The sequence below is a fragment of the Oncorhynchus mykiss genome, chromosome 27 (genome assembly GCF_057628025.1).
Source record: "Oncorhynchus mykiss isolate SJ-2025 chromosome 27, ASM5762802v1, whole genome shotgun sequence".
In the NCBI taxonomy this organism is placed as follows: Eukaryota; Metazoa; Chordata; class Actinopteri; order Salmoniformes; family Salmonidae; genus Oncorhynchus; species Oncorhynchus mykiss.
The window spans coordinates 23,189,182-23,208,491 of record NC_143048.1 but is presented as its reverse complement, the minus strand read 5'-3'; the positions used below and the strand labels follow the sequence as shown (position 1 = coordinate 23,208,491).

General features: G+C 46.2%; 1 protein-coding gene across 2 annotated transcripts in view; it reads right to left on the bottom strand.

Annotated features, from left to right (window-relative positions):
• The window catches only part of LOC110507778 (2-(3-amino-3-carboxypropyl)histidine synthase subunit 1), a 136,610-nt gene that overhangs the window by 110,310 nt on the left and 6,990 nt on the right, over positions 1-19,310 (bottom strand). For both annotated transcript variants that reach the window (XM_036964879.2, XM_036964880.2), the window contains exon 3: positions 13,526-13,589. In XM_036964879.2, coding sequence (XP_036820774.1) covers positions 13,526-13,589 — 64 coding nt within the window. The remainder of the gene's footprint in view (positions 1-13,525; positions 13,590-19,310) is intronic.

Below are 19,310 nucleotides of genomic sequence, written 5' to 3'. Positions count from 1 at the left end.
CCACTGCAAATCTACCAAGACCTGGCCGTCCCTCTAAACTTTCAGCTCATACAAGGAGAAGACTGATCAGAGATGCAGCCAAGAGGCCCATGATCACTCTGGATGAACTGCAGAGATCTACAGCTGAGGTGGGAGACTCTGTCCATAGGACAACAATCAGTCGTATATTGCACAAATCTGGCCTTTATGGAAGAGTGGCAAGAAGAAAGCCATTTCTTAAAGATATCCATAAAAAGTGTTGGTTAAAGTTTGCCACAAGCCACCTGGGAGACACACCAAACATGTGGAAGAAGGTGCTCTGGTCAGATGAAACCAAAATTGAACTTTTTGCCAACAATGCAAAACGTTATGTTTGGCGTAAAAGCAACACACCTGAACACACCATCCCCACTGTCAAACATGGTGGTGGCAGCATCATGGTTTGGGCCTGCTTTTCTTCAGCAGGGACAGGGAAGATGGTTAAAATTGATGGGATGATGGATGGAGCCAAATACAGGACCATTCTGGAAGAAAACCTGATGGAGTCTGCAAAAGACCTGAGACTGGGACGGAGATTTGTCTTCCAACAAGACAATGATCCAAAACATAAAGCAAAATCTACAATGGAATGGTTCAAAAATAAACATATCCAGGTGTTAGAATGGCCAAGTCAAAGTCCAGACCTGAATCCAATCGAGAATCTGTGGAAAGAACTGAAAACTGCTGTTCACAAATGCTCTCCATCCAACCTCACTGAGCTCGAGCTGTTTTGCAAGGAGGAATGGGAAAAAATGTCAGTCTCTCGATGTGCAAAACTGATAGAGACATACCCCAAGCGACTTACAGCTGTAATCGCAGCAAAAGGTGGCGCTACAAAGTATTAACTTAAGGGGGCTGAATAATTTTGCACGCCCAATTTTTCAGTTTTTGATTTGTTAAAAAAGTTTGAAATATCTAATAAATGTCGTTCCACTTCATGATTGTGTCCCACTTGTTGTTGATTCTTCACAAAAAAATACAGTTTTATATCTTTATGTTTGAAGCCTGAAATGTGACTAAAGGTCACAAAGTTCAAGGGGGCTGAATATTTTCGCAAGGCACTGTATATATAATATGACATTTGTAATGTCTTTATTGTTTTGAAACTTCTGTATGTGTAATGTTTACTGTTAATTTTTATTGTTTTTCACTTTATATATTCACTTTATATATTATCTACCTCACTTGCTTTGGCAATGTTAACACATGTTTCCCATGCCAATAAAGCCCTTGCATTGAATTTAATTGAATTGCATTTAGAGGGAGGGAGATGATAGAGAGAGAGGGGAAGATGATAGAGAGAGAGGGGGAGATGATAGAGAGAGAGGGGGAGATGATAGAGAGAGAGGGGGGAGATGATAGAGAGAGAGGGGGGAGATGATAGAGAGAGAAGGGGAGATGATAGAGAGAGAGGGGGAGATGATAGAGAAAGGGGGAGATGATAGAGAGAGAGGGGAAGATGATAGAGAGAGAGGGGAAGATGATAGAGAGAGAGGGGGAGATGATAGAGAGAGAGGGGAAGATGATAGAGAGAGAGGGGGGAGATGATAGAGATAGAGGGGGGAGATGATAGAGAAAGGGGGAGATGATAGAGAGAGAGGGGAAGATGATAGAGAGAGAGGGGAAGATGATAGAGAGAGAGGGGGAGATGGTAGAGAGAGAGGGGAAGATGATAGAGAGAGAGGGGGAGATGATAGAGAGAGAGGGGGGAGATGATAGAGAAAGGGGGAGATGATAGAGAGAGATGATAGAGAGAGGGAGGGAGATGATGAGAGAGAGATGATAGAGAGAGATGATAGAAAGAGGGAGGGAGATGATGAGAGAGAGATGATAGAGAGAGGGAGGGAGATGATGAGAGAGAGATGATAGAGCGAGATGATGAGAGAGAGATGATAGAGAGAGGGAGGGAGATGATGAGAGAGAGATGATAGAGAGAGATGATAGAGAGAGAGATGATAGAGAGAGAGATGATAGAGAGAGAGATGATAGAGAGAGAGATGATAGAGAGAGAGAGGGAGATGATGAGAGAGAGATGATAGAGAGAGATGATAGAGAGAGAGATGATGAGAGAGAGATGATAGAGAGAGGGAGGGAGATGATGAGAGAGATGATAGAGAGAGAGATGATAGAGAGAGATGATAGAGAGAGATGATAGAGAGAGAGATGATAGAGAGAGATGATAGAGAGAGAGATGATAGAGAGAGATGATAGAGAGAGATGATAGAGAGAGATGATAGAGAGAGGGAGGGAGATGATGAGAGAGAGATGATAGAGAGAGATGATAGAGAGAGATGATAGAAAGAGGGAGGAAGATGATGAGAGAGATGATAGAGAGAGGGAGGGAGATGATGAGAGAGAGATGATAGAGAGAGATGATGAGAGAGAGATGATAGAGAGGGAGGGAGATGATGAGAGAGAGATGATAGAGAGAGATGAGAGAGATGATAGAGAGAGAGATGATAGAGAGAGAGATGATAGAGAGAGAGATGATAGAGAGAGGGAGGGAGATGATGAGAGAGAGATGATAGAGAGAGATGATAGAGAGAGATATGATGAGAGAGAGATGATAGAGAGAGGGAGGGAGATGATGAGAGAGAGATGATAGAGAGAGATGATAGAGAGAGATGATAGAGAGAGAGATGATAGAGAGAGAGATGATAGAGAGAGAGAGAGATGATAGAGAAAGATGATAGAGAGAGATGATAGAGAGAGATGATAGAGAGAGATGATAGAGAGAGAGATGATAGAGAGAGATGATAGAGAGAGATGATAGAGAGAGAGATGATAGAGAGAGCGAGGAGAACAATATAAGAGCAATGGAAGAAGTGATTTGAAACCCAGAAGGAGGTTGTGTGATGGAAGGGGGTGTAAATGAGGAGGTGGAGAGAGAAGTGGCAGTAAGAGAGGAGAAGAGGGAGGTGGAGACAGAGCGAAGAGAGAGAGAAGTGGTAGTAAGAGAGGAGAAGAGGGAGGTGGAGACAGAGCGAAGAGAGAGAGAAGTGGTAGTAAGAGAGGAGAAGAGGGAGGTGGAGACAGAGCGAAGAGAGAGAGAAGTGGCAGTAAGAGAGGAGAAGAGGGAGGTGGAGACAGAGCGAAGAGAGAGAGAAGTGGTAGTAAGAGAGGAGAAGAGGGAGGTGGAGACAGAGCGAAGAGAGAGTGAAGTGGCAGTAAGAGAGGAGAAGAGGGAGGTGGAGACAGAGCGAAGAGAGAGAGAAGTGGTAGTAAGAGAGGAGAAGAGGGAGGTGGAGACAGAGCGAAGAGATAGAGAAGTGGCAGTAAGAGAGGAGAAGAGGGAGGTGGAGACAGAGCGAAGAGAGAGAGAAGTGGTAGTAAGAGAGGAGAAGAGGGAGGTGGAGACAGAGCGAAGAGAGAGAGAAGTGGCAGTAAGAGAGGAAAAGAGGGAGGTGGAGAGAGCGAAGAGAGAGAGAAGTGGTAGTAAGAGAGGAGAAGAGGGAGGTGGAGACAGAGCGAAGAGAGAGAGAAGTGGCAGTAAGAGAGGAGAAGAGGGAGGTGGAGACAGAGCGAAGAGAGAGAGAAGTGGCAGTAAGAGAGGAGAAGAGGGAGGTGGAGACAGAGCGAAGAGAGAGAGAAGGCCGCTGCTGGCTGAGTGCATAAGGCAGATGAGCTGTTTGCTCTGGGGTTTGTAATATTAACAAATCTGATACCAGTAATCTGCTTTACAGAACACAGAAATACACTGACAAAATAGTCCCCTGAAAACAGAAATCTGGCAGGGGCCCGTGTTGGACGATTACATGTTCCTCTACTTCCTCTCCCGCCTTTCTCTCTCCCGCCTTTCTCTCTCCGAGCCTTTCTCTCTCCGAGCCTTTCTCTCTCCGAGCCTTTCTCTCTCCGAGCCTTTCTCTCTCCGAGCCTTTCTCTCTCCCGCCTTTCTCTCTCCGAGCCTTTTGCTCAACAAAGCTTTCTTCCATTTAGCGTTGTCGTACAAACACTATGACTCCCACGTCTTACACCAGGAAAATTGGAAGACAAAACGCGGGTGAAAATGACAGACTAATTGTAGTAATTGACAGTGAATGGGTACAGTAGGTGTAGTGGTAACGTAGTAACAAGGGCGTGCAGCAGGCGGGCGGGGAGGGAGGATAGGATGAAGCTTAGACAGATGTTTTCAGTAATACCATTAGATAATCCTTTAAATCCACCAAAAACAAGATCATTACTGCTGGGTCTATTTCTGGGAACGCATCTCATCTATTTGTTCTGGCAGGTTCTCAAACAGCCTGGGCCTGGGTCATTATGTAAAAGACTACAGCTTCATCAACACACAGACCCTCTAAACTGCACAGCACCACATTCTGAAAGGCGCTTGAATCCAATTTCAAAAACGAAACAAAAACAAAATGATATGGCAACCGTTATGGGAATCCAATATTGTTGAACAGAGCTGGGAGAACCCTTGAATGCCTTAATCTCATCTATAGAGAGCTTTAAAATAATGCAGACAATATATCTTATCATGTGGGTTATCAGATCGCAGAACGACACAAAGGGATGAATCAGGGTACAACACAGTGGGACCTGGGATGGATGAGGGGACATTAAAGGCTTTTTAGCTATGTTGCAGAGGGGAATATAGGGCTGATGGAATCTGATCTGAGGTCAGTCACTAGACTTTAACCACTCTGATAGGATAAATCACGCACGTGCATACACACACACTCAGTATGGTACTGCAATTCAAATCCCCATGCCCAAAAGGACTATGTACAAGTGTGAGACAAGATGATTACAAAGAGCTATCGCTGTAGTAATTGATAGTAATATTCTGTCTCTCCCTCTTCCTGTAACCTTCCTCTCATCTGTCACTCTGTTCCTTCCAGTCATATGACAATCTCTGTCCTGTTCATTTCAACAACAACTTGTTTTGGTTCCTCTCCTCCTCCTCTATTCCCTCCCCCTCTCAACATGTGTCATTCTCTCAGCTCTCAATCCTTGGCATGGTCCACCACCAAGCTGCTTTCTACATCTACTGACATTCTACTGGAATATTCTACTCTACCCTCCCCTGTTAAGCATTACACTATTTTTCTCCCTCCTCCCATAAGGTCATCCCTTCACCTTTGCTCCCCACTTCTCCTTCAGAGGGAGCACAGGGCAGATGTGTAGCTAACCTTCCTTTTCAAAGCAGGAAGCCATGCTCCAAATGGTTCACTAGCTCCTACAATAGCCTCTCCACTTTACATGTGGACACTCCTGAATCTGTTCTGTTCACATTCAGTTCAGATATACACTGAGTGAACAAGTCATACCCTGTTCAAAGGCACTTACATCTTTTATCTTAATTCACTCTCTGAATGGCACACATACACAATCCATGTCTCAACTTTCTCAACACGTAAAAACTGATTTAACCTGTCTCCTCCCCTTCATCTACACTGATTGAAGTGGACTTAATTGTATTTATTTATTTAACTAGCCAAGTCAGTTAAGATCAAATTCTTATTTCAATGACGGACGGCCTAGGAACAGTGGGCTAACTGCCTTGTTCAGGGGCAGAACGACAGATGTTTACCTTGTCAGCTCGGGGATTCAATCTAGCAACCTTTCGGTTACTGGCCCAATGCTCTAACCACTAGGCAACCTGACATCAATAAGATATCATAGTTTTTACCTGGATTTACCTGGTAAGTCTATGTCATGGAAAGACTAGGTGTTCCTAATGTTCTGTAAACTCTGTGTACAGCATTAACGATCAGAGAAATTAGGCCTAGTTCAGAGATATTAGGCCTAGTTCAGAGATATTAGGCCTAGTTCAGAGATATTAGACCTAGTTCAGAGATATTAGATCTAGTTCAGAGATATTAGGCCTAGTTCAGAGATATTAGACCTAGTTCAGAGATATTAGATCTAGTTCAGAGATATTAGACCTAGTTCAGAGATATTAGACCTAGTTCAGAGATATTAGACCTAGTTCAGAGATATTAGGCCTAGTTCAGAGATATTAGGCCTAGTTCAGAGATATTAGGCCTAGTTCAGAGATATTAGGCCTAGTTCAGAGATATTAGGCCTAGTTCAGAGATATTAGGCATAGTTCAGAGATATTAGACCTAGTTCAGAGATAGACCTAGTTCAGAGATATTAGATCTAGTTCAGAGATATTAGGCCTAGTTCAGAGATATTAGGCCTAGTTCAGAGATATTAGACCTAGTTCAGAGATATTAGACCTAGTTCAGAGATATTAACATTCTGTTGCAGTGCGTCCATTTTCAACCAATGGTTTCTGAACATGTAAATACATTGCACTCTGGTTTTCTATTATTTAAAAACAGAATTAGCCCATTTCCATTTCGCTCACATTGAAATGGCTGTCAACTGCCTGCATTCACTCCAAAATAACATCATAAAAGCCCAGAGCTCATTTTTAAATGTGCATGAGAATATGTCCACACATATTCATGTTTCCCTTTGAAATTGCAGGTAATATTATGCATCGCTCTCTGTGTTCAATTATATCTGCATGTGGTGGGGCTGGAATGTACGGCTGGTCCTAAATGAAAGTGACTATGCCTGGTCTGAGTTAGTGATAGAGCAGTGAAATAGGAGAGAGTGGGTAGTGGGATGAAACCTTCCCGAGCAGAGCACTGACCACTCCATATCTCTCACACACACACAACGCTGGCCAGACAGACGGACGGACGGAAGAACGGGGAACTTTATTTCATTACGTAAATAACCAAGATCAAGTGAAAACCACTCCCTGTGTCTCCCACAGTAATTACATACTGTAGTGTTCAGTGCATCTCGACTTTCTGTCCTCAGCTGCTCACTAGCTCATTTTTCATTTAGGCGCCGCCCCTAAATGAAACCCTATTCCCTTTATAGGGCACTACATATGACCAAGTTCCATAGGGCCCTGGACAAAAGTAGTGCACTATAGGGTATAGCTTACCATTTGGGATGCACCCAGGCAGTGTGAAGGAGAGAAAGGGCAGACCGCCAGCCTTTCGGTCTCTCTATAAAGCCCATCAACTTGTCCCCCTGGACATACAGACAGCCGGGAGGGACGACGGCAAAGTCTATATGATGCTTTATCTTTGGAGTGCATCGACTGTATCTTCCAGACAGGTCAAGCAATTTCCCAGGTGTCTTCAAAGGCATTATATGAGAGCCAGTACATCACCAGCAGCCATCCTCCAGGCAGAGTGGTGATTTAGGTTGGCCAATATAACAGAGTGATCTATAGGTCGTGGTTCTCCAGGGTTGTGATGACTGGGATATGGGACAAAGAGGCACACAGGTGTGGGAGGATCTCTTTCCACCTCGTAATGTCAAGCACTCAAGAGACTTCTCACTAAACCTGAAATAGCACTGGTAAACTATCTGGTCGTTGGGAGGGGAGTGGGTCGGACATACTGCAGCTGTCTGGTCCACTGTAGCTGTCTGGTCCACTGCATCCGTCTGGTCCACTGCATCCGTCTGGTCCACTGCATCCGTCTGGTCCACTGCATCCGTCTGGTCCACTGTAGCCGTCTGGCCCACTGCATCCGTCTGGCCCACTGCATCCGTCTGGCCCACTGCATCCGTCTCGCCCACTGTAGCCGTCTGGTCCACTGCATCCGTCTGGTCCACTGCATCCGTCTGGTCCACTGTAGCCGTCTGGTCCACTGCATCCGTCTGGCCCACTGCATCCGTCTGGCCCACTGTAGCCGTCTGGTCCACTGCATCCGTCTGGTCCACTGCATCCGTCTGGCCCACTGCATCCGTCTGGCCCACTGTAGCCGTCTGGTCCACTGCATCCGTCTGGCCCACTGTAGCCGTCTGGCCCACTGTACCCGTCTGGCCCGCTGCATCCGTCTGGCCCACTGCATCCGTCTGGCCCACTGCATCCGTCTGGTCCACTGCATCCGTCTGGTCCACTGTAGCTGTCTGGTCCACTGCATCCATCTGGCCCACTGCATCCGTCTGGCCCACTGTAGCCGTCTGGTCCACTGTAGCCGTCTGGTCCACTGTAGCCGTCTGGCCCACTGCAGCCGTCTGGTCCACTGCAGCCGTCTGGTCCACTGCAGCCGTCTGGTCCACTGCAGCCGTCTGGTCCACTGCAGCCGTCTGGTCCACTGCAGCCGTCTGGCCCACTGCAGCCGTCTGGCCCACTGTAGCCGTCTGGCCCACTGTAGCCGTCTGGCCCACTGTAGCCGTCTGGCCCAGGTGTGTCTGGATGTTTGTGTCTTACTGCCTCCTCTTAGAGTCCTGAGACAGATGTGGTTGGAATTTAGGAGGATAGTGAGGGGGCTGCCAAGCAGGAGAGCTCATTAGTCAGAGAGATGCCCTGTGTGTGTGTGTGTGTGTGTGTGTGTGTGTGCGCGTGTGCAAAATGGGGGCCCTGCTGCTCTCTACACCCAGTGTGAGCTTCTTATGTAATTGGTGGGGACAGAAGGCCGGGACACACTGTCACACCCGGGCTCCCGCTACCTACTGCTCAGCTGTGCTGTGGGAGGAATGGAGAGGCTGGGGTGCGAGTGGTGAGGCAAGGACAAGGAGGCTCCTGCCAGTCTTCCTCTATGAAGGCAGGGCTGACATTTACCATGGAAGGCTGTGGGCCGAGGTCGCTTCTGCTGCTCACACACGTTACTGCAGACTGAAATGAGTGAAAGTATGTGAAATGAATCCGCCTCTGGCTGATGATGTCCCAGGATGAGGTCCAGAGGGACGATGGAGAGTGACCAGAAAGGTCTGAGACAGAGAGCCCCTGCTGTGTTTGTGTGCGAGAGAGAAATAAGGCTCTGATCTCCCATTTCATTCACTCTGCTGCCATGGACACAGTGGCAGGTCAATCACTGCCTGTGTTTCATCTGACATGACATTCAACTGATGAGGCTGTTGATCTAAGAGGCGTGCTGACATGAAAATAGCCAGAATTTCTAACCACTACATTTATTACAAATCATTCTCCTGGGCCGGCACCGTGACAAATCTATGTTTGAAAAGCCAAAATATACAAATGACCTCCTCTGTGATTCATACTGTGAACACAGTTATGTGTGTGAGTGTGTGAGTCATTGAATAGGGCTCTCTGTTACATAATGCTCTCACGTCATGTACCTTCACCCCCAAGTACAAGATCCTAGTTATGTCACAAGTCAATATCTCTCTGTGTGGAGGAGAGGCCCATCTCTTCCTTGCCAGAGAGCCGATGACAGAGGACATTAAATGTTACTGCCACCCCCCCATCCCTGTATTTCCCTGCCTTCCTCTGCTCCCTCCCTGCTTCGCTCTCCTTCCCAGTCTCCAGGATTAGGTCATGGATGACTGGGATGGCTACAACTCAAGCCCTGGGTCTCCACTCCCAGAACAGCACAGTAAATATTAAAGGGAAGTTCATCAGAGTATCATTCAAGGCTGCGGTGAAGATAGCTGGTGTGGCATCAGAGTATCATTCAAGGCTGCGGTGAAGATAGCTGGTGTGGCATCAGAGTATCATTCAAGGCTGCGGTGAAGATAGCTGGTGTGGCATCAGAGTATCATTCAAGGCTGCGGTGAAGATAGCGGGTGTGGCATCAGAGTATCATTCAAGGCTGCGGTGAAGATAGCTGGTGTGGCATCAGAGTATCATTCAAGGCTGCGGTGAAGATAGCTGGTGTGGCATCAGAGTATCATTCAAGGCTGCGGTGAAGATAGCTGGTGTGGCATCAGAGTATCATTCAAGGCTGCGGTGAAGATAGCTGGTGTGGCATCAGAGTATCATTCAAGGCTGCGGTGAAGATAGCTGGTGTGGCATCAGAGTATCATTCAAGGCTGCGGTGAAGATAGCTGGTGTGGCATCAAAGGCAATGAAACATATGGCGGGATGACAACACACACCATCACACGCCTGTCCAAGTTAGGGATTCTTTCTGTTGTTCTGATCAATTTTACCTCGGCTGTGTTCATATCTCTGTTTACTTGTTGTGAAAGTTGAGTTATGTCTTAAGTCTCTTTGAATGGCTTTATCAGTTATCAAGAGACCTGCTGCACCAAATGGCACCCTAGCCCCTACATAGTGTCCTATGGGCCCTGGTCAAAGTAGTGCACTATTTAGGTCCCTGGTCAAAAGTAGTGCACTATTTAGGGCCCTAGTCAAAAGTAGTACACTATTTAGGGCCCTGGTCAAAAGTAGTACACTATTTAGGGCCCTGGTCAAAAGTAGTACACTATTTAGGGCCCTGGTCAAAAGTAGTACACTATTTAGGGCCCTGGTCAAAAGTAGTGCACTATTTAAGGCCCTGGTCAAAAGTAGTACACTATTAGGGCCCTGGTCAAACTTAGTGCACTATTTAGGGCCCTGGTCAAACTTAGTGCACTATTTAGGGCCCTGGTCAAACTTAGTGCACTATTTAGGGCCCTGGTCAAACTTAGTGCACTATTTAGGGCCCTGGTCAAACTTAGTGCACTATTTAGGGCCCTGGTCAAAAGTAGTACACTATTTAGGGCCCTGGTCAAAAGTAGTACACTATTTAGGGCCCTGGTCAAAAGTAGTACACTATTTAGGGCCCTGGTCAAAAGTAGTACACTATTTAGGGCCCTGGTCAAAAGTAGTACACTATTTAGGGCCCTGGTCAAAAGTAGTACACAATTTAGGGCCCTAGTCAAACTTAGTGCACTATTTAGGGCCCTGGTCAAAAGTAGTACACTATTTAGGGACCTGGTCAAACTTAGTGCACTATTTAGGGCCCTGGTCAAAAGTAGTACACTATTTAGGGCCCTGGTCAAAAGTAGTACATTATTTAGGGCCCTGGTCAAAAGTAGTACACTATTTAGGGCCCTGGTCAAAAGTAGTACACTATTTAGGGCCCTGGTCAAAAGTAGCGCACTATTTAGGGAATATGGTGCCATTTGGGATTCATGCCGTGTGTAGCTGTCTTACAGGCAAGCAGAGGATACAGTGTGAAGTCAGAGCGTGCCTCTTCAACTGGAGCCATTACAGCAGACCTTTACAAGGTTTACTAAGTTCTTTGTGGGCCTATCAAAGCCTCTTTAAAGAACAGAACAGGCCTGCTTGTGGGAGACATTCTAAATGATCAGTGGAAGCGTGGTGCAGTCTCTCTACTTCTCTGTGGGAGAGAGTATGCTTACAGATGCCTGTGTGGAACAGATAGCCACATATTCTAAGTAGGAGACAATTCTCTATTGGTAGGCCTGAGTGTGGCTATACAGACATATACTGTATTGTTGAAAATGAGAGCAGCTTATACAGGCCTAGTATTGTCTTTGTTTCAGTGTGAAACATGTAAGTACATTGCTTCTTTTATGAGCACCTCTGTCCCCTTGTGTAGGTGTTCTCTCTGGCTGTATGTGAGCACTGAGCACTGTGCTGAGTCTATGTACTGGAGGAGCCAGTCTCTGCCTATTGCGCACACGTGTGTCTGTGTCTTTGTCCTTGTGTTTGTGTGCACCTGTGTGTGTGTGTGCACCTGTGTGTGTGTGCACCTGTGTGTGTGTGCACCTGTGTGCGTGCGTTCCCCCCCACAGTTGATGTGTATTAACTAGCAAGGGCTAGAATTCAGAGCAGCTTGCTCTCATTAGGGCTTATAGCTGTCCATCCCACCCAAGCTCCTTACCCACAGCTTAGCCCCTTCATCCCCACACTGACATGGACCTCAGCCCAGGCCACTCCCCAGTCCCCACACCACACACGGACTGCCTGGCGATCACAGTGGGTGAGATGGAGCCAGGATCTTACTAGTCACTAAACATCTACATCTGACAGAACCCTCTGCTGACCCCACAGAACGAGAAGGGTGAGTAGTCAGATACAGCATGGTGACCAGGGACACCAACTGTCCAACAATCCCTCTGTAGCTAGATCCCCTATTCAGGGGCCAAGCCCATTCTCTAGATGTACTCTGCCTTCATGTAACACTTAGCCTGATCATTGGAACACAGTGAAATACTGTGACCTGGGAGTCAAATGAGGCTGCTGATTTATTTATACAGAAAGAAGAGAAGAACCAAACAACAACAACTGTTGACAGAGGGAACTGCTCCCTCGTCTGTAGGATCTGGATGGGGTGAGACATGCAGGAGAGGAGGGGGAGGAAGAGGTGTTAGAGAGGTGAGGAAGACAATTATCTGCCGTTAATTGCGCTCATTAGCTGAAATGGGCTGAGATGGTCGAAGGTGATGGGGTGTCATTCATTTAGAGGACTCTGGGATGGACACAGTGTATAAGGGGTTGGTTTAAGCCCAGATACGAGAGAGAGGCAGTTGTTCTACTGATAGCAGCGCTGCTGATAAGACATGGCCCCTATCGCCACCACTCTCCCTCTGCCTCGCTCACTCAATCCCCATTCGCCTCGTAGCCAGAGAGAGAGGAGGGGAGATGGCCGTACAGGGAGTGAAGGAGAGATTAGACAGAATGAGAAAGGCGTGGCGATAGTGGGGCGATGGAGAGGGGTTAAAAGGAAAGGGGGTACTGGGTAGAGGAGGAGGAGAGCAGAACGTTGCAGGAAGAGAGGGACAGGGAGAAAGTCAAAGCTTTCAGCCCTGTTCCTGTTTCTCAACGGTCCATAACTGTGGTACGACAGGCATGGCTTCATATGAGGACACCAAGAACAACGTTTCCAGTCTGAAATCTAATATGTGCTCTGACTGAAAACCATGCGGAAGCTTCCCTTCCCTAGCTCGCTATCCTTCACTTCTATCAACTAACCTCATTAGTATTGAACATACTGTTCACCTAGGAAAGGAATCCACTTTGGATGTGGAGTGATGCAGCAATCTTCTTAGAGAACCCTTACAGTCGTCCCAGCAGAGAGAGAGAGAGGCAGAGAGGGGTGGAATGAGAAGATGAAGGAAACAACACACAGAGCTCCTCTTTCAACAATTTAAATACATGTTTTAGGTCTACATTAAAGTGGATTACTGCTTTTGTTATGAACAATTTATCAATGTTGCACAAACGACGTAGGCCAAAGCTCTGCGTATACAAGACAAATGATAAAAACCACTGATGCAGAGGAACTCCAAACTGTGGGAAGGTTTGTGCTCCAGCATCAGTTTGTGTGAGTGTGTCTGTGTGATGGAGTGTTTGTGTGCAATAGGGGCCTATGCAGACTGTAGCGAGATGTAATTAACAAGAATAATGGCTGTGCTCTCCTCCAACCGTGAATGAGTGAAGTGTTGATAGCCGCTCGGTCCGCGGAGGAAATCGTGTCTAATTTTCTGCTGAGGCACAGATATGAGCTGGCTGCGGCGGGTAGGGAATGATGATAACACTGGCTGGCTTAATGACTAGAGAGTGGCCATGCCGGCTCAAGTTCACACTTCACAGATCAACTTCAACTTCAGCAAGGATGACGACTGCTCACCCACTCACCCACCCACCTAAAACCACCAAAACTTCCACACAACAAAGTCAAGGGGGTCTGTTTCAGGGACAAGCATCAATGTTTTTAGCTAACAACAAATGGATAAAATTATCCGTTTTATTTTTTAAATGTGCATGAGTGATACTTGCACTTGCCACTTATTAAACACACCAGTGAGTGGTGCGAGTGTGAGATGTACCTACCTCTCGATGATGTCAGCGATGACACAGGCAAACATCTGCAGGCCCTCCGGTAGCTGCAGGGCCACTGTGAACAGAGAGACAGACAGACAGTCAGCGGTAAGGTTAAGTAGACAACCTAGCTACACACACAGCTGCAGTTGGAGTGACAACCACGTTATTTAATACATCCTCGACAGCATATACACGTATCTCGCTGCTTATGTTACCCCTGCAGAGTGCTTCACTGAGACAGAAGGTAGCTGACATTTCAAGGTAATTTTCTCCCATCCATTGCATTACTGTTGTCGTATCTTACTGAGTGATGCACTACAGGAAATGGAAGTGTATCAGCACTGCCTTCACACTTCCCTTCTTCTCCTAGCAATCCATTAGTCACCTTTTCTCCACCTGTCTCTCTCAATGACAGCCAATAGCTTCATGAGTCACAGTCACACACACACACAAATATCCGTCTCACCATGCAGACCGCTATGCATGTGGAAACTTGGTGCTTCTTCTCATGTGGCATTAAGAGAGCATGGAGAAATGGATCAAATCGCTGTGAAATGGGAATCAAGCAATCACACAAAGGAAGGATTGGTCCTGCTGCTGATGTGAAGGGCTGAGGGCAGCGTGTGTTTCCGGTAGGAACTTCTCTGAGTGTGACACCAGCTATGACGAATCAATGGGAAATGCTTTCATCAGGAGGTTGACTCACTGCCAGAGTTGAGACGCAAAATATCACACCTCTGAATGATGCCAACAACTTTACAGAGACAAAATGCTCAAACAAAAGGCATGCTCTCTCAAAATGAAGTCTCACCCAATTTCCTTTTATTGTTGAGAATGTGCATGATTTAGGTTCATCTTGAATGTAAACATTAAATAAACATAATGACGTCTCAGACGTAACACAAATATTGCTGATGTAGAGATCTAGATTATAGGATATGAAGAAACAGCTACTCTTAGTCACATCAAGTCCTTGCCTCATCCTTGCGCAAATTGCTTATCCAGAGCTGTTGTCTTGGTAACAGACTGATGTCCTCATGTTGGCGTGGTTACATATTGTGCTATGCATACTTATGTAAAGTCCTTAGCATGAATTAACATTTAGCCTTTCTTTACTGAAATGCGAATATATCACAGTGTGATATTTCATACTTGTATACAAGCCGTCCGTCCACTGCGCTTCACAAATCCCCTTTGATTCGATGTCATTTGCAGTAATTGAAGGAAACCTTTCAATGTATTCCTGCATCAAAGGTAACCCACTCTCCATTCACAGCGCATACTAAGATCAGTGGGCTGGATCTAGCAGACTCGTGGAGCTCAGCACAGTGTCTGGAGGGACTGTCTGGAGGGTGTGATTAAATTCACTTTAGATAAAGAAGGAAGAGAGAGTTGACAATGTTTCCCTGTCAGACAGACCCTGTCACACATAACCTTGATAAACCATGTGACTACAGCGAATGGACACTTAGACTGCAGTGTTGATTAATATTTCATTAGGCCCATGTTCACATACTGCAGTGGGTTCCTACAGCAAAGAGAAACAACAAAAACAGGACTGTAGGCAACACTGAACAATAAAAGATAGCCTAGGAAAAATAAAAAGCACACTGAGCGAAGGAAAGGATGTGCCTGAAGTGTGATGGAGGGAGGAGAGGAGTGTGTCTTTCTCATGAAAGGTTAAGGGGGTCACTGTGCACCATGTAGCCAGACAGAGACAGGTCATTACCTGAGTTTACTAACCAAGAAAGGTTTCTAAGTCTCACCACAGCCCTGCCTGAAAGAACCCCCCCCCCCCCCCACTCACACGTACCAACCCGGCGCATATGATAGTCTGTGTTTGGTTTGAGTGTGAGCCTGTCAGCCAGTCAGCCAGTGCACGGTCTGCTGTCATGTGTCATAAGGAGAAACATCTTGCACGTGCAGAGGGAAATAAAATGACTCTGTACATTTAGCTGGAGAGACACTCTGCACTTGTGGCTGTACTGCCTGGCAGAAAGGGGTGTTTCTGTCTGGGAGGTGTCCACAGAGAGTTGGTACAGCAACGACTTTTAGTTAGTGAACGGAGAAAAAGGTCAGCTAAGGATCTAAAAAACCCAGCTCTCTTCCAAGTCCCCAATCCTCTCTAGCCAGGCCCTAGCACTGAGATTTGTACTGTTTCAGATTTGACTTGTGTCTAGAATAGTATTAGCGTTCTATAACAGTGTGGACTGGCCGGTGCATCTGTTTGTCCACATTCTGTACTTCTTCAGCGTGGTCGTTAGGGTTACACTATACTGTGGGGCACACCGTCTGCACTTAGAGCTGTGCTGCTGCAGAAAACACTTCCACCTCTGTCTGCAGTTAGTCTGGCTGCTCTAATGAAGCTTCTCCCAGACTCTTCACTTTCTTAAACATTCCCAAAAAACATCTGTAGAATTCAGAGGCGTTAAACGAGAAGACCAGAGGGAAATCATGAGTCTCTGCGAGTGCTACTGCTAACCTTTTGATTATTTGCGATGCTGTTGTGTCTCTTCTGAGAGAAACAGTTCTCAGTGTTTGTTTCACAGCCCCGAGGGAAACATTTTCATGGTTCCTCCAGACAAACAAGGTTGTTTGGTCTCTCTGTTCAGTTTGCCCTGCCTCTGTTTCCTGCCTTCCACTTTCACAGGTACAATTCAGTGTGCAAGGATGAACAACTGTCGTGAGAAAGAGACGATTGCAGGCACGGAAATTTAGCGCACAGGAAACACCTAGATGAAAAACAAGGACAACAGAGAGGAATTGAGGTATGATAAAGAATGCGATCAGTTAAACTCTGGCTGTATTATTTAACAATAACGAATGTAATATCATTCTTTGGTTGCTGTTAATATTTGTCCTATTTCATTGGAAAAGTGTTTTTTTGCATATCACAACTCCCCCTGAGACAACCTGAGAGTGGGGTCACAGCTAGGGTCAGCCATTATCAACGGCAACCCTGGATCAATTAGGGTTAAGTGCCTTGCTCAAGAGCGCATCGACATATTTTCCACCTTGTTGGCTCAGGGATTCTAGCTCACAACCTTTCGGTTACTGGCCCAAATCTCTAACCAATAGGCTACCTGATGTCCAACAGGATGTTGTCCTACAGTGCATTCGGAAAGTAATCAGATCCCTTGACTTTCCCCACATTTTGTTACGTTACAGCATCCCCACAGCATGATGCTGCCACCACCATGCTCCACCATAGGGATGGTGCCAGGTTTCATCCAGACATGATGCTTGGCATTCAGGAAAAATAGTTCAATATTGGTTTCATCAGACCAGACAATCTTGTTTCTCATGGTCAGAGCCCTTTAGGTGCCTTTTGGCAAACTCCAACTGCATTTTACTGAGGAGTGGATTCCTTCTGGCCACTCTACCATAAAGGCCTGATTGGTAGAGTGCTGCAGAGATGGTTGTCCTTCGGGAAGGTTCTCTGAGCCTACACAGAGGAACTCTGTCAGAGTGACCATCGGGTTCTTGGTCATCTTCCTGACCAAGGGCCTTCTCCTCTGATTGTTCAGTTTGGCCAGGCAGTCAACTCTAGGAACAGTCTTGGTGGATCCAAACTTCTTCCATTTAATAATGATGGAGGCCAATTTGTTCTTGGGAACCTTCAATGCTGCAGAAATGTTTTGGTACCCTTCCCCAGATTTGTGCCTCAACACAATCCTATCTCGGAGCTCTATGGACAATTCTTCGACCTCATGGCTTGGTTTTTGCACTGACATGCACTGTCAACTGCACTATATAGACAGGTGTGTTCCTTTCCAAATCATGTCCAATCAATTGAATTTACCAAGTAGAAACATCTCAAGGATGATCAATGGAAACAGGTTACACCGGAGCTCAATTTCGAGTCTCATAGCAAAGGGTCTGAATTCTGTTCATTTTCAGACCATGAAAATAGTCTGAATGTCAAATGTCAAATCTGAAATATCTGACGTTTCTTAGGCGCTATGGTAACTTTCCAGAACCAAATGTATGCTAACTTAGCTGTTGCATCGGTTCACACTCAACAATTGAGGCTGGGCAGTAAAAACAATGGTGTTTGCTTGCTTAATTTCATTCCATTCCAACAGGAAGTGAAAAGACCAAAACAAAGAGGCCAATTCAACTGAGAATGAACGAGAGAGGCTGAGTGAAAGGGGTTCAAAGCCCAGGCAGAAACAGATGGACTCAGAGGGAGATGGAGGGAGAGAGAGAGGGGTAGAGTGCAACAGAGTCGATAAGGTGATCTTTGGCCCTGCAAGCCCAGAGAGAGAGAAAGCTCTCTAATGAAACCAACACAGAACAGACAGAGGCTGAATCCTAAATGCCACCTATCCCCAATAGTGCCTATAGGGCTCTGATCAGAAGTAGTGCACTGTATAGGGAATAGGGGGCCATTGGGGAGGCAGTTCGAGAGACAGGCAGACTGAGTCACACCAAAGCTCATCTCACCCCGACCATGGGGACCAGTCATAGACCACCCCATTCTCTCTGCACACCAAACACCTGTTACTTAGCTAGACTGTAAACCCTTTACAGTATGCAACACTTGTTGTTGGCTGTCATTTCCATCAACAGGGGATCAGTGTTTTGGCATGGCTCTTTCAGTAACACCCGGGTGGATATTTGACTTCAGATTGTTGGCAGAGTTGGGTGGATTACTCCCACGTGTCTTTAATTAAGTGAACACGTTTCACACCATACATATTGAATGCTGCTATTTTCTTCATCGCTCCCCCTATCCCCCTTCCTCTCCATTCTAGCACTCCAGGTGTGATTGTCAGATGGGAGTGCCATCACTGTGACCTGTATGTGTGAGTGCACTGTGCAGTGGGAATGCAGGTACTCAAAGAGTGACAGTCAAAAGCTGCGGAGGTGAAAGTGGGGTCCCTCACCCCTCATCACAACCCAATAACACCTCATCAACATCACATCCCAATAACACCTCATCAACATCACATCCCAATAACACCTCATCAACATCACAACCCAATAACACCTCATTAACATCACAACCCAATAACACCTCAACCCTCATTACAATGACAACCCAATTACCCCTCACCAACATAACAACCCCTCACCCCTCATCAACATCACAACCCAATAACACCTCACCCCTCATTACAATCACAACCCCAAAAACACCCCACCCCACCCCTCATCACCATCCCAACACAATAACATCACAACCCAATAACACCTCATCAACATCACAACCCAATAACACCTCATCAACATCACAACCCAATAACACCTCATCAACATCACAACCCAATAACACCTCATCAACATCACAACCCAATAACACCTCATCAACATCACAACCCAATAACACCTCATCAACATCACAACCCAATAACACCTCATCAACATCACAACCCAATAACACCTCATCAACATCACAACACAATAACACCTCATCAACATCACAACCCAATAACACCTCATCAACATCACAACCCAATAACACCTCATCAACATCACAACACAAAAACACCTCATCAACATCACAACACAAAAACACCTCACCCCTCATCACCATCACAACCCAATAACACCTCATCAACATCACCATCACAACCCAATAACACCTCACCAACATAACAACCCAATAACACCTCACCCCTCATCACAATCACAACCCAATAACACCTCATCAACATCAACATCACAACACAAAAACACCTCACCCCTCACCAACATCACAACAAAATAACACCTCACTCCTCACCAACATACAACCCAATACCACCTCACCCCTCATCACCATCACAACCCAATAACACCTCATCAACAT